General features: G+C 46.5%; 1 protein-coding gene across 1 annotated transcript; it reads right to left on the bottom strand.

Moving 5' to 3' along the window:
* Positions 1 to 1,478: 1,478 nt before the first annotated feature.
* On the bottom strand, positions 1,479 to 8,391 carry REM2 (RRAD and GEM like GTPase 2). The gene is made up of 4 exons (XM_063301553.1): positions 8,118 to 8,391; positions 5,810 to 5,883; positions 2,956 to 3,163; positions 1,479 to 1,827 (listed from the first exon to the last, which is right to left on the bottom strand). Exons 1-4 carry the CDS (start codon positions 8,389 to 8,391, stop codon positions 1,553 to 1,555), a joined length of 831 nt encoding a protein of 276 aa, XP_063157623.1. The 3' UTR covers positions 1,479 to 1,552.
* Between the last annotated feature and the right edge of the window lie 6,619 nt (positions 8,392 to 15,010).

Below are 15,010 nucleotides of genomic sequence, written 5' to 3'. Positions count from 1 at the left end.
AAGGATGGCACAATGTAGTAGAAAGTGGCTTTAATTGAAAATAAGGGCACAACCACTTGCGGTCAGGCATTCTATCTCAATTTTTTCTGGAGGCCTCGGGGAGACCACCCCTAACATCTCGATTATTCTAGAAACTGAACACATTTTCTCTACAGAACTAAAATTCTCTTTAAGAACTGCTTAAGCGAGGTGTAATAAAGCTGCTTTGTCCAGTTCCTCGGTGGGTCTGGCGCTTTCAAATCAAATTATCAAAATCATCATCAAAATCATCCAAGGATAGTGGTTAAAGGAAAACACTCTCCACCTCCTGCTTCACCATCTTAAAGGAGAAATCTAGCGTACGCAGCAGGATTGGTAGGGAGGTTGGCATTCACTATATTGGAACGAGAAGGATGGGATTGTTCGGTTTCAGACATTCTTTAAAAGGACGGGCTGGTTAAATAACCCTCCAAAGAGAATTGCAAACAGCCCGTTGCTCCCGGCTCCTGTCTCTGCCGATGCACCAAACATAGAAAATGGCAACTCTGCTTTGCCGAAGTCTTTATAAAACAGTTGCTCGAAAGAAAAGTGCGAACGCCAAGCATGAATAAACAAACCAAAACAGGCCTTCTGGAGCAGCAGTCACCTGCTTGAAACCGGCCCACAGAAGGATGTCCGTAAATGCTCTTGAGAAGCGTGAAGCTCGGAGCTTAAAAAGACGAATGTTCCCGTTCTGCAGGAAGCTGAGGCTCCGTCTTTGCTCCCCTTTGAAGGGAGGGGCAAAGAGTTTATGCCAGCAGGAAGCATTTGGGTGGGATGGACCCTCGGGTGCTAGTCCATGGCTTTAAGCAAGGCCTCGTCGAGGTGAGGTTCGCAATTGCACGGAATTCAGAGCCTTTTGAAGACGACCGCATAGAGGTGCCGCCAAACCAGTCCCTTCCACAGCGATAGGAAAAGAGCAGAACGGTGAAAGCATCCCGCACACGTCTCGCTTGTTTGTTCACACAGACAGTGGGCTTCTTCTAGCCGGTGCCTCGAAAACAATTAAAAACCCCTTTAAAAAGAGGGCGGGTCTTCGAACTGCCGCAGAGGAGAAGAAACACAGATTGAAAAGAAAACCCTGAGTCTCTGAACAAGCGTTTTGGCCCTGCCTGGCATGTTTAGGACCGATTTAAAAGCTGAAGTTGAAAATGATGGTGCTTCGTCACCTCCCCACCACCAATAATAATCTCACAAGAGTGCAATGGGGTGTCTTTTGGAGGGGGGGTGAGGCAGATGAGCTTGGAGGTGAGCAGTTATTTCCATCATGGCCCAATTCCAAATCCTCCAGGGTATCATAAACATTCTTCTAAAACTGGACCTTCCCTCCGCCACGAACGGTCCTCCTAAGAATTCAGTGTGATGCCAAAGGTGAAACTTGATAAGTTACGCATCAAAGCTGATGAGAGAGTTGCGCCCCGAGGAGCATCTTATGCACACACCTGTCCGGAGTGGTGCATTTGGGGATGGGAGAAGCAAGAAATGGTTTCTGTTTCCTTGGAGAAATTTCTGGGGTCTTCAGGAGGCTGGAGACTCATAGCACTGAGAGGTCATTGCAGGATTTTGACCTCTGCTTGAAGAAGCGTCCGTTGCGGGGCACCAGGCTAGAGAGGAACCGCTTGGCTTTTTTGGTGAGGCTTTCGCGACGGCCGACGGCCCCCTGCCTGCTCAGGGAATCCCCCTCCCGCCGACAGCGGCGCAGGCGGATCTGGCGCACGACCCCTTCAAACAGCTCCTCTGTGTTGTGATGCAAGGCTGCAGAGGTCTCAATGTGCTTGCAGTTCATCATCACTGCCAGGCTGCGGCCTTCTGGGGTGGAGGACAAGAAGGGAGGAGAGCAATTCAGCCATCTGGGTGGGGGTTTTTTTTAACCCCTTGCCCCGGGATTGTAAATTTATTTCTGCCCCTGGTTTCTAAAAATGGTCTTTATTGGGTTTATATCCACCTGCAGTCTCACGACTTGTGCGGGTGCATAAGATAGGCTAAGAAAAAGATCCATGATAAGGTGACAACAATCATCGACAAAATAAGCAGGAGGTGTTGGTCTGCCCCCTCCTCAAGAAGCTACTGCTGGATCCCACCGTACAGGATGTCATGTTCACTGTTTCAATGTATTTCAAACGTTTCTCATGCCATGGAGCTGACGCGTGTTTCTGTTTGGGAGGGAGCTGCTGTGAAACCTTGTACCAAGCTCTGTATGTGAAATCAGGACAATGGAATGTGTTTGGGTTATCTTCTCTGCTCAAGGACTTTTCCCGCAGACCATCAGAAACCGTTAGGAGCACCTGGGATTGTGGACTTGAGAAGAGTCTACGGGGGGAGGGATTTTGTTTTCACCAAGGGTTTTTAGTTTGAATTTACCCGCGTTTTTACCTTTCTCAGCTTTCTTTGTGATCCTGCATGCTGTTCTTTAATAAATCAGATATCTTTGAATTCCTGCTTATGAGTCTGATGCATTTTAGAATAGGCAATCATTACACAAGACAACTTTTGACCAGTGTCCAACCTCTTCTCTAAGGTTGTTCTCACGACCCATTACAGCTGCCTCATCCCCTGCCAGGTCATGGATGAAGCTGGACTTACGCCTGTCAGCCCCACTCGGTAGACCAGACCAGGAGATCCACTCCACAGGAAGGCTAAAACTCCTTTTAATAGGCCACAATAACCAAATTTTGCAGGGCTGATTGTGCTGAACCTCCTCCCCCTTCTTATGCTTAAATGAATCAGGGAGGTGTCTGCCTGAGCTGCTTCTGAATGCTATCTTGCTCTTCTGGGCTTAAAAACACTTTGGCCCCTTCTGCCTAGGGAACAGCTCCTGCAGATCTCCATCAAGGTAATCTTACTTGCTACCCTTGCAAACAGAGCAGGCGGGAGGGTGCTGGAGCCCCACATGTGGCCGCATCAGGACAGCCACCGCACAAACTTTGGGGAACTCACCTTCGCGGGAGACTTCCCGGGAACGGGCCAGGTCACTCTTGTTCCCCACCAGGATAATGGGGGGATCGGTGCGAGGACTCCCTGCCCGCAGGCGCAGGAGGGTGGGGGGGACCCTGGTGAAGCTGCGCCGATCGGTCACTGAGAACACCACCAGGAAGGCGTCGCCCGTCTGGAGACAAGATTCTTGCATCCATCCTCCAGGGTCTCCCTGTGAAGGAAAGGTTTCCAGAGAAAGAAAACATCAAAGGCCGGGGTGGTGAGGATCTGTGGATTATGAGCAGCCGAAACCGAGGCGTGATTTCTGTAGAGAACGTTTCTCCTTGGTGTCACTTGGCGAAAGGAAGCCTTGAGCCAATGAATCATAACAGTCCCATTTTATAGTCCCGGGAAAACCATTGCAAGGAATCGCAGCTTTCTAATATCAGGCTGAGGTCTCCTTTTCCTGCAGGATTTTATCATTTTTATTGCTATTATTAATGAGATATACGCCCCTCCAAGCATATTCTCCTTTGATTTTTCTCCATAAGAATGGCCCTGCAGGGTAGGTTGGGCTGACTGGCCTCTGATTATCCAGGGATCCTCCAAGGTTGGGAGTGGACTTGAACCTGGATCCTAATCCAACACTTTAACCACTATGCTACACTGCCTGCCTGTCTGTCTGCACCTGTTGGTCTCAATGGACAAAATAAGGGCACCAACTCCAGGCTGACATGTAGTTCCACGTTCTTGGGTTTGGGGTAGTGGAACATGGTGATAGGATAGTTATTTTGAATTTTGGATTTGGCATTCTGAAAGCCTCCCCCTTATAATCTCTTGCTATAGGAGTGGCAACAGTGGAGTTGATCCAGGGAAGACCTCTATGGACAGACCTTCCTTTCATTGGCTTCCCTGGAACTATAGTGATGATGATGAAGATGATATTTTTTCAACTTCCTCGTCTGGCTTTTCCTGGTGGTCTCCCATCCAAATGCGCACTACAGCTAACCCTATTTCTGTCCAGAGTACCACTGCCACTTGCTGAGATTCTGAACCAGTGTTTCTCAACCCTGGCAACTTTAAGATGTCTGGACTTCTTAAAGTCGGCTGAATGTGCCAGCTCTTTAACTACAGGAATGCAGATGGATAAACAGAGGGCTCAGGCAAGCCCTATGGTTATTTCATTATGATGGGAAGGATAGAAATCCTTCCCCTCAAAGTGAAAATCAAACAAAAAAATTCAAATAAGCCAACCTTGAAATGCCAGGTCTCAGCAACGGAACAATTAGGTGGATTTGGGAAGATGCGCTGACTTATCTGAGAAAGAATGAACGCATTTGCAGAAAATAGGAATTAAATGGCCTCTTAAGCTGCCCCAGCCCTTGGATGCTGTTTGGCATATATCTGCATAACACAGAATGCTGCCATTCTTTCTGGAGGGAACCCTGGCAGCATTTGCATATCAATTTGCATATCTGTGCACTGTAGTACTCTATTAACACCCATGGTTTCCAAGCAGATGTGTAATTTGCATGCGTTGATATACTGCCTTCCTCCACTTAAAGGATCTTGCGAAATGATGTCATGTCTTTTTCTACAACTAAATGTTTAAACTTAAAAGCAGCCACCACTTGGATGGTTCTCTGTTGCCCATCATCTTTGCATTAATCTCAAATAATACCTTCACGCACATCTGCATAATCTTCCCAAAACTGGAGCAAGACCCACTCCGGATCTGCTGCTTATCCCTTGGATTCCTTTTCTGAATATTTAGCCAAAACATTAGTAATTCCCCACATTTCCCTTAACAGCCATTCAATCTTCTTTGTTATCTTTTTTTCTCAATGCCAAGTAAACTAGACTCAGACCTCTCCCTTGTGCAAATTATAAAAGTTCAGATACATTTGCTGCTTAAATGAAAATGCAATTATTAACCCAAAAGAAATCCCATTTAATAAGATTTACCCCGAACTCTCTGAAAAATTCACAAGGAATAATTCACAGAATTATTAAATCTTAAGGGCTAGAAACTTGACTCACTCAATACATACTCTCAGAACCTCTGAATTCCTGGTTTCTGTGCACGCAACTTGAGAAGGCATCACTTGGAAATCAGAAATTCAGGCCAAATCAAGTTAGTGTGGATTGTCAGTCAGTGAAAGACAAGATTGTACGTTTTGTGCTTTGTGTTTTTGGTGGAGGGAGGTTACATTGTGTGTGTTTTAATTAGGTCAATAATCTGATTTGGTTGGGGGCCATTAATGAAGAAATTTAGATCACCCTTTCTTTAGCCACGCAATTCCGATCCAAATCCTCCCACTGTCTGTTAAAATGGAAAAAAACTTAAATTTGAATTTCAACGTCTCCTTTACACTGATTTGCTGAAAAGACATTTGCACGTGAACGGGGCTGGAGACAAGAAGGTATTTCTGGATTGTTCAGGTTTACAAACCAACAGCATCTTAGATGAAGCCTTTTTCCTGTCAGGGATGAAACACGGGCATCTCCTAAAGTGCTGCTCCTACCTCTGTGTAAAGATAAATAATTTTTTTAAATTATATTGCACGATTTATGGGGCAGAAGGGTTTCAGATCAGGCATTTGATCCCACTAACCAAGAGTCTAATCTTCTGTTCAGAATAAAATGCCGCTCACTGCATTCTCACATGGATCGTTTGCCGAAAATGACATTTGGGTCTGTGCCATGCATTAAATCGCCGAAGAACAAATTCTACAGAGACTTTACATCTGGGCTGAATCAACCTCAGAGTATCCGGAAGGTTATAATATCAGGGCGTTGGGAAGTTTGTCCTTTTCAATTTAATGGCTTATTTTTCCTTCTGAAAAGAGAACGGAGGAAACAGACATACTGTACATACCTGATCCCAGATATCATACAATATAAGGGTGACTTCTGCATCATCCACACAGAACCTTCTTTCGTAGGAATCTTCTGGTGGGGAAAAAAAAAAGGAACATCTGATCAGAACAGTGGGATCGTCGGAAAAGATCCTATTTCTATCGGGTCTTTTTAAAAGATGGTGGGGGAAACGATTTGGTCTTTGAAATGATTCGATCCATCAGCATTTGCAAGCAAAGCAGCCCAAGAAATCAGTTCGAGTATAATGCTAAGAGGCTATCATGGCAGGATTTCTGTTTCCCCACCCATGTGGGGACTGTTGTCTTCAATGAGAAAAGAGAGATGCAGGAAGAAGGGAAAAAAAACCACATTGCCTTAAGATGCAGAAGAGAGCAAGTTTGGGGATGCTGGAATTAATATCTTGCCCCAGGTTTTTAAGAGTCTTCAAAAGGTCCCATATTACTGGTCCAGTTTTGGCAGTAAAGGTACCTGGGATGCTCCAGTGAACCCCAATTGCCAGAAGAGATTCTGCCTTCCATCTTGTATTAACCTGGTTCGCAAAGTACACTGTTCTCCTGAGTTCTGGTTTCTTGGGACCAGCGAGAACACAGATCCGTATGGATCAAACAAGGCCTCCACTCTGTTCAACCGTGTCAAGGCAGCAGGTTCCCAGAAGGGTTAAATTATTAGGCACGGCGTTCAGTTCAGGATATTTTCTTGCGTGTTTTATATTTAAGCCAAGAACAAAGTAAAACCTGGGTTCCAACTATCCATGTTTGAAAAAGGTCAGAGTGACGTGCCAGGCACAATATTCCAGAAAACAGCTGTGTCTGTGATAAAGGAAAGGATTGGGCCAGGATCACCGTCGAATTAAAATTAAATTAAAATTAATTAACTGTCTGTTATTCCTCGTTTTATCCCCCTGCCTTGATCCTGCCTGAAACAAACTGCAAGTGCTGATTTAACTGCTTTGATTGCTGGGAGGGTGGTGGTTAGATCCTGATTTATGCAGAACCATTCTGAGATGTTTATTATTTATTACAAGTACAAATTTTTCCAGAGCGGTTGACGGTTAAGCAAGGATGGGATATGCCAACCAGCTCCCTAGTTTGTGCTCAATTTAATTATACATATTTATTGGTCTGAAATGTGTTCATTTTTCATTTTATCTAGCATCCTTGGGAGAAATTAGGTAAATTAAAATATTTTTAGGAGCACTGCAAAACGGCCTAATCGTTAGCCCTTCACTCACAGTAGAGCAATTTTGCGGTAATGTAAAAGCCATGCTGTGTTTGCACAATTCTTTCCTAGATAATTTAAATATCTCGATCCGTCTCACCTCTGCACTATACCAAATTTGTAACATCGCACTAGCTTAAAGTTGCCAAGGTTCAGAAACAGGGCTCTAGCAAATTCAGCCCCGAAGTCTGATGTGTATCTCGGAAGGTGGAATGCAATTTTTTCTTTTTTTAAAAAAGCAAGATTCCCCTAACTTTCATGTAACTTTAGCAGGCAGGAATTCAACGGGAGTTGTTTCCTCATCCCCATCTCTATGATGGGAAAAACAGCCTTCGGGTGGAACTTTTGAAAGTTCTTTAAACAGACAGGGATTGCCAGATGAAAAGACTGTTACTGGAACCTCTCAGTGATAGAATATGGATGTATATTTTCTCATTAAGCCGTCAAATACAAATAAGTGTAACAAAAAAAAAGTATTTTGCTGGATGTAGCTTCGCTGAGCTCTAATAAGCCACAAATAGATTGTTATCACTTGTTTTGGCGATTCCAAATTAATGGCATGATAAACACCATTCCAATCCTTCTGACTGAATCTTTTGATCCGTCCAATGCTTTCAGCCGACCCAGGTGGTGCATTTTCCTATATCCCCCAGTTCATAAAATATTAAACCTTCTGACCTTTGTCAGAAGTTGGAACTTCCTTGCGAGGATCAGCAGGGAAATAAAATGGCAAATAAGTTCACCAAGCCTCAGGCCGTCGTCCTAGTGATAGTTACGATGATAACCGCCCTATTTCCCAGCACAGTTATTCATACTTTGGATCACTTGCGAAAGAGAAGAAGTAAATAAATAAAATTCATAACCTTAAATAAAATTCAGAGCGACTGCAATTTGCAGGCATTCCAAATACCTTCTTTAAAAGCTTCTTGAACTTAAAATCAAATTTAAGATGCTGCGCATTGTCCGTGCCACCGAGATGCGCCAGGGAAACAGCCTGTTAGCATTCTTGGCTTGCACGTGCTTTGTTCCCAAATCCAGGATGCATCCTGTGCTCTTGATAGAACAGGACCTTCCTCCTGGCTTCTTACCTGTATGGTCCTCCTCGTGATGGGCGACTCCTTTCAGGCCCCCGAAGATGGCAGCCAAGGCCGTCTTGCCCACTCCGCTCTCGCCAAGCAGCATGACTTTGTACGGGCCTCGGCCCCCCGCCGGACTCGCTCCGCCATGGCTGCTCACCTCTGGGGAACTCGGAGGAGAGTCCAGCTCGTCCACTGCTGATGCTCTCACCAGCTGGTGCTTGATGGGCAGGGGCATGCTGCCACGCCGAGGCCCGGCCCCTGCCAACGCTGGGGGCAACGTCATGGCTGACCGGGAGCTGTAGGAACATGGGGAGGTGCCCAGGGGGAGAGACAGAGGGGAGGTTCACTGTGAAGGGTGCTTTCCTACAGGACCAGGGTTAAGGTGTGGCAGTGACACCTGCCCATTCTCCTCTTTGGAAGCTGAGCATAGCCAGGATTTGGATGGGAGACCACCAGGAAATCCCAAAGCTGTGGGGAAGTCAAACGAACATCCAAAAGAAAATAGTGCCAAGCTACATGGATGACTCCGTGAAGTCACCAGCTGGTTTCCTGTCCCTTTTGGCAATGGAGGACAGCTGGTAGAGGCTCAAGACAAGGAAGAGCCTGTTTGGTCTAGTGTATTAAGGCAACGGGATAGAAACCAGGAAACTGTGAGTTCTAGTCCCGCCTTAGGCATGAAAGCCGGCTGGGTGACTGGCCAGTCCCTCTCTCTCATCCCAGCCCACCTCACAGGGTTGTTGTTATGGGGAAAATAGGAGGAGGAAGGAGTACTAGGTATGTTCGCCACCTTGAGTTACTTATAAAACTAATAAAGGTGGGATAAAAAAAATCTAAAACAACAACAACAAAAGACATGGGTGGGTGAAGCCTGCATCTGTGTCCTTCCTAATCCCCTCAAGTAAGGCCATAAAATTGGAGCCGCAATTTCCCGCCATTCTGAAACAGGAAATACTTCCAAGCGTTGGAAATCAGGTCTATGGTTACAGTGAACACACGTCCTTTCTTATAAAGGCCAGCCCTTTATTTCAGAAAGCTGTCCTTTAGATTTATTTAACTTTTTAAATTTTCTTGGCTTTGCTCTTGAATTTTCCTTCGTCAAGCAAAGTTATAAACACAAACCATTATTTCTTTTTTTTTTTTATCTTTATGAACCTCTTTCAGATTTGCCCCTTTTCCAGATTTGTCCTTTTTTTTATTCCAAGAAAAGATGGTCGCTGTATCTATGGTGGATTAGAAAAACCCTGCATCTGAGGGTGTCCCTGCGGACAGAAGTACTGTATGGGTTCACGAGCTCCCTGTGAAATGCTGTTCACTCTGCTTGGTTATGATTACTCCAAAAAGCTAAGCTGTCGTTTGAGACCTGGAAGGGAGCGAGCTGTGTTACCCTTGGCTAACAGAAAATCAGAAGGTGTCTGCCTTTTAAATAAAATTGGCAAGTCGGAAAAGGTGCTACCAGACACTTTCTGACTATTTCAGACACAAACACACACACGCACACACATATATACATGCGCATACATAATTTCTGAAAACAATCAAATAGCAACAAAAATAGTAAGAAATATTTTAAAAAATAGCAGCCGCTAAGTAAGTTTAGTAAACCACAGTGGCTAGGCTCAAGCATCTTTCTAAACCATGGCCTGACCTGCTTCAGTTGGGGCTTAAATGTCCGGTGAACGCCAGCCAATGTGGTTTGCAAGCCATAATTTGTGGCTTAGTGATTGGATTTACCCCTTGTACTAACCAGCAATAATGTGGTTTGCTTCACCGGCACTTGCTGAAGAAGTCCCAGTTGGGTGGCATCGATGGTAAACCATGGTCTGTAGATCTGTAATTTACAATCTGTAAATCATGGTTTAAAAACAGGAATCCCATGACTGGAATCACCCAACTTGCTTAGCCAAAACTCAGCCAACGAGGGAACATTTTATTTATATAATTTATTTACAGGAAGTATGAAAACAGCTTCTAATGACTTTCATAAACCATAGTTATGCATACTAGGAGGTGTGAACCCAGTGAAGAACCATAAAATAATGTCAAAGGCCACTGGGAGAAAAATATTTTAAGACTCTCCTGAAATCAAAAAAAGAGAATGCCTAGAAATTGAGGGGCCCTCTCAGAGAAGGGATATGTTATTTTATAAGGTGGTTTTATCGAAAATACTCTTCTGTCTAAACTGCCCTGCATGACTTTGGGCAAGATAAAAAAAAATAAATCAAATATCTCAGTGGTTATTTTTAATTGACTAGCTACAACATGGTACAAAATAAACTTAATAGGTGCCATTAATTCCACTGTAATCTGTAGAGATCCTCTGTATCCCAAAACAGAATCTGAAAAAAAGATGATGGAATTCCCCCCCCCCATATTCTTTTTTTGCAGTGAAGGCATCCAGCACAGTACTAAGTTGCCTTGAGATCTTCAGACACCTTAAAGGGACACAAGAAATCCAGGAACATTCAGAGGGTGGGTTCACACAACCTCCTTGTCTCCTCAATGGCTTCCAATATCTGGAATCACCACTTGACAAAATGGGTTTTCTTTGTCTAGAGCACGATGCCACGAAAAACTACAATAAATAAAAACTATGTATGTTGTGTGAACCCAGCAAGTGAAGTTTACCTATCGGAGAACTGGACACATTTTAAGGACACCTTTTCCACCTCCAGTATGCCCCATGGCTTGACAGTGAGGTCTCAGCCACAGAAATTGCCATATTTCCTGCATTTGCCTAACTGGGTCAACTAAAAACCTGCATTTACAGCAACATGTGAAGCTGGCTTAGTTCTGTCTAGTTTAGGTGGAAATCTGAACCTCGCCCACTTGCTGCATTTAGGATCCAGCGTGTGGCACAATGCCAGAAAAATGGGTTTCTTTGTTAACCAGAGTAAGAGGGTGTGTGTGTGAAGGCAGTCACTGTGGTTGATCGATACACCAGGGGAGATGAACCAGACAGCACTGGATGTGTGCAAGAGACAGATTTTCTATGTGGCACAACACATTTGCTGTCGAGAAAACCTTTTTTTTTTAAATCATGTATGCGTTCACACTTCTCAGATAGACAGGATACAAAAAAGCGCATGGCTGAATGCACATCACACCCAATGTGGTCTTCTTCATTGCTCTGCACCCTTTGGCTCATTAATCCCATATCAGCACAGCAAAGGTACACAATTACACACACAGATATATCCAGGGTCATCTGCCTACTTCATTCATTCTTTAATTCTGCACTGCTGGACAGATGTATTTGTGGAAAATACTTGGGTGGGAGGCGAATCCTCTATTACTTCATCTGGGTGTCTGGCTTATCATGATTAGAAATGGCTGGATCTTGCAGGGTTTAAGGCAGAGAGAGCTGACTTATTATTTATTAAAAGGATTTCCATGCTGCTAATTGGAAAAATCCCAAAGCATCTGACAAATCTGATTAAAACCCTTTTTAAAAAAATTCCAAGACATGATAAACACCAAGCCCACAAATGTTAGGAGGAATTAATGACTGGGAAGGGCCAACCTAAAATGATGATGATGAAAACATCCCCACAGCTTTTGAGAAGAATTGCAGCGAATGGCAATATCTACCCAGCCTTTGTTGATCTCAGAAAGCTAAGCAGGGTTGCATCTGGTTAGTACTTGGATGGGAGACCACCTGAAAGCCCCACAGCTATAGCTAGAGTAGGAAATACAAAAAGCACCCTAGGAGAAGAGGGTGACAGACCACTTCTGCATTGTGGCCAGGAAGATAACACATCCATACAGTCACCAAAACTCTAAGTCATCAACCTTGGCAAATTGAAGTTGTATGGACTTCAGCTCCCAGAATTACCTAGCCAAGGTTGAGAAACACTGCTCTAACTTGACTTGGGGGAAAAGTTACCTTTCCTAATGTTTTATAGCTTGGCTCACTTTCTTGAGCTACCCACAAGCCATTTATCAGAACTGAAAGGAAACAGGGTGCCTGATTTTGTTCTGCCCTTGAGACCTGCAGTGAGATTTATTTAGATATAAAGGAGGAAGGTGAATCTGAGGAAATAAAGATGCTTCTTTTTTTCCACTGTCTTTTTTTCCTAACAGAATTCGTATCCCCTCTCCAGCTGCCAAGACTTTCCCCACAGTGGGAAATGCTTCACCAGTTGAATTTTTGCCTGAGGCATATCTTGGGCCAGGCACAGAAGCCCTCCCTGAAACGGGAAGTGGGCTGTATTGGAGTGAGCAAATTAGCAAAGGAAACCAACGAGCATGAAGTGGATAGAACAAAATCCCCCGGCCCTGAAATTCTAAACAGATCCACCAAAACGCACACAATGGGTCGCGTGCCTTCTCCCTCCCGAACCCCAACCGTGCATTACACACACCCACACACACCTACACGCACTAGTAGTCAGCGAATGCACAAAAATGCCCTCCTCTTTTTCCTTTCTGCATTTCCAGAAGCATCATTTTGAGAAAAAAGAGAATTAAGTCCTGGACAGACACACCCACATAGAAACACCGGTGCCGCAGCTACCATCACATCCACTTTGTGGGAGCTGCACAGCAGCACCTCGCAAGCAGAGGGATTTCATTCCCCAACACAGTGCTGGTTTACACACCCGGAGCAGTGCAGAAAAGCCGATTCCCAGTGTGTAATTCTTGCGTTGTTTGCAAGGAAGCCGGGCGCCTCGCCCGGCTCCACTGGTGCTCAACTTCAATCTGTCTCAAAAAGCAACCAATTTGCTCTCTTCCCATGAATATGCATGGATGGGGTTGCACTGATGCTGCCTGTTGCCATACTGAGACCAGGAAAGACAGTAGCATTTCTGAGAGAAAGGGACCTTAATAACCGCACAAAGAACACCCCCAATTCCGTGAGCATGTTGAACATCCCCACGTGCATAAGAGAGAGGAGGGCATCGCCATCCGGGATGCTCGGAGGGCAAATCTTTGTAAAACCTCCCCTCCTTCCTCCAGGATCCCGTCACCCAAGCCTTTTGCACGACACTCTGCTTGCCGTTCGCCCAGCCGACTCAGACCTGCTTCCTGCCACGGCTTCTGAGATACTCGCGGAGACCTGCAGCGCGTGCCTCCCCGCAGACATCACCGCAAGCCCAGATGCGCGCACACTTGGCGGCTTGTGGCTGTCACAGTGTCGAGGGGTTCGAATCCGACAGAAACAGCGATCCCTCTGGCTACCACACCGGGGGCAGCTTAAAAAAATTCAGGGAAGGCGAAACCGTGGCAGTACGGAAAGGGGCAGAGGACTTCAGGCGCCACGAAGGCACGCGAAGTGCAGGTGGGCCCTCCTCGTGGAATTCAGCCACCGGCACGAATCGGCCCCCGCGTTGACATCTGGCCCGTTTGCAAATCTCGCCGAATCCCTTCGGAGCTGGGAGTTCCCAAGGCTCGCTTTGGCTCCCCCTTCTGCAGCTGGCAATGTGCGCGTGCATGGCAAGAGGCGCCCAGTCCGCGGGCAGCCCCTGCCGCTGCTTCCCGCAAACCTGCAGCCACTTCACTCGGCGGCAACGGGAAGTTTCCGAAAAAGAAGTGCCCTGTCCGGCGTGACTGCTCCGTCCGCGAGGTGGTTTGTGTGTTCAGAAGAAGCCACCACCTTTTACGGCCGGGTGCCACATGAAAACTCCAGGTTTCGGTTGCAATGCTTCCTCACCAGGAGAAGAACACTGCCCTCTCCATGCCTGCTGCCGCTCCCATGTTTGTCACTCACGAGCTGCCATGTTCTCCTCTCCGTCCCCACGCCGGCTGGCACATTGATTCCACGTAAGCCAGCCGGCTCCGCTTTCCCCGGCTCCCACAAACACTTCTGCTGGAGACATATTGCTGAACGAGAAAGCGCAGCTCCCAACCTCCAAGTAAACCGTTGAACCTTTTCCTTCTTGCCCCATCCCTCGCAAGAGATTTGCGCGGGGGGGGGGGTCCTCTCACCTTGGTCGCCACCGACCCCCACCCACCGTCTAGCAGAACAAGGGAAAAGGGGGGACCCGTCGTCCCTTTCTTTGCCAGATCTGCTTCCTGCGCTCCATGCTCTCTCTAAGGAACTGCCAGCTGCCCCCCTTTTAAAAGATTTTCCTCTCTCCCCCCCACCTCAGCAAAAGGAGGGGGCCAAAGACAGAACCAGGGAGATCCCGCATGCCTGGAAATTGGGAGGCCGTTGATGCTGCCCTGCCCACATGGTCTCCCCAAACCCACCTGTTTTCAGCACACCCCCCCGGGATCTTGTGCACGGCTGTGAAATGCTGGAGGGGATCCAGGTAGTGCCCACGGCTCCCTGCAACCCAAATGGGAAGGAAGGAAGGAAGGAAGGAAGGAAGGAAGGAAGGAAGGAAGGAAGGAAGGAAGGAAGGAAGGAAGGAGAAATTAGCATGGACGATGTGTGGAGATGACAGGCAGGTAGACCCAGGCAAGGGGGTGTGTTTCTGGCGAGGCCCCAGCCTGGAGGGAGCCAGCGGGACTGGAAGTGATTGGAGGAGGGCAGGAGGGAGGGAGAAGAGGAAGGGAGCATGCCAGATGGAAGGATGGATAAGTAGATGGCTCGGGAGGGAAGGTAAAAAGGAATTTCGAAAGCCCTTGGTGCAGGGGCTGGCAATCAGCAAGAGGGAACATCTGCACCAGGAAGGATCAATCAAAGGATTAATCCAAGGGTGTGAGAAGAGGGTGGTGGGAGAGACAACAGACAAGCGGAGGGGAAAAGAGGAGGAAGGGGCTCTTTCAGCGAGGCATGTGTGTGTGTGTGTGTGTGTGTGTGTGTCCTCAGGCTAAGCCACAATGTGATTTGCTCGATTCCAGGTCAGCAGTGTCTTGTGAATCTGGCCCTTGGGGCCTGTCAGCCCTGGGGTACGCCTCGGCGTGCAGTGTGAATCCAGCCATTCTGGCTGACAATAAACCACGGTTAAAACATGGCT

The sequence above is a fragment of the Candoia aspera genome, chromosome 4 (genome assembly GCF_035149785.1).
Source record: "Candoia aspera isolate rCanAsp1 chromosome 4, rCanAsp1.hap2, whole genome shotgun sequence".
Classification (NCBI taxonomy): domain Eukaryota; kingdom Metazoa; phylum Chordata; class Lepidosauria; order Squamata; family Boidae; genus Candoia; species Candoia aspera.
The sequence above is the reverse complement of the archived record's forward strand: the minus strand, read 5'-3'. Positions and strand labels throughout refer to the sequence as shown.

Coding starts and splice junctions, on each gene's coding strand:
- REM2 (XM_063301553.1), bottom strand. CDS start 8,391: ATGACGTTGCCCCCAGCGTTGGCAGGGGCCGGGCCTCGGCGTGGCAGC. Junction 3,164..5,809: donor TGTATGATATCTGGGATCAG/GTATGTACAGTA, acceptor TTTCCTTCACAG/GGAGACCCTGGAGGATGGAT. Junction 1,828..2,955: donor CCGGGAAGTCTCCCGCGAAG/GTGAGTTCCCCA, acceptor CCTCCACCCCAG/AAGGCCGCAGCCTGGCAGTG.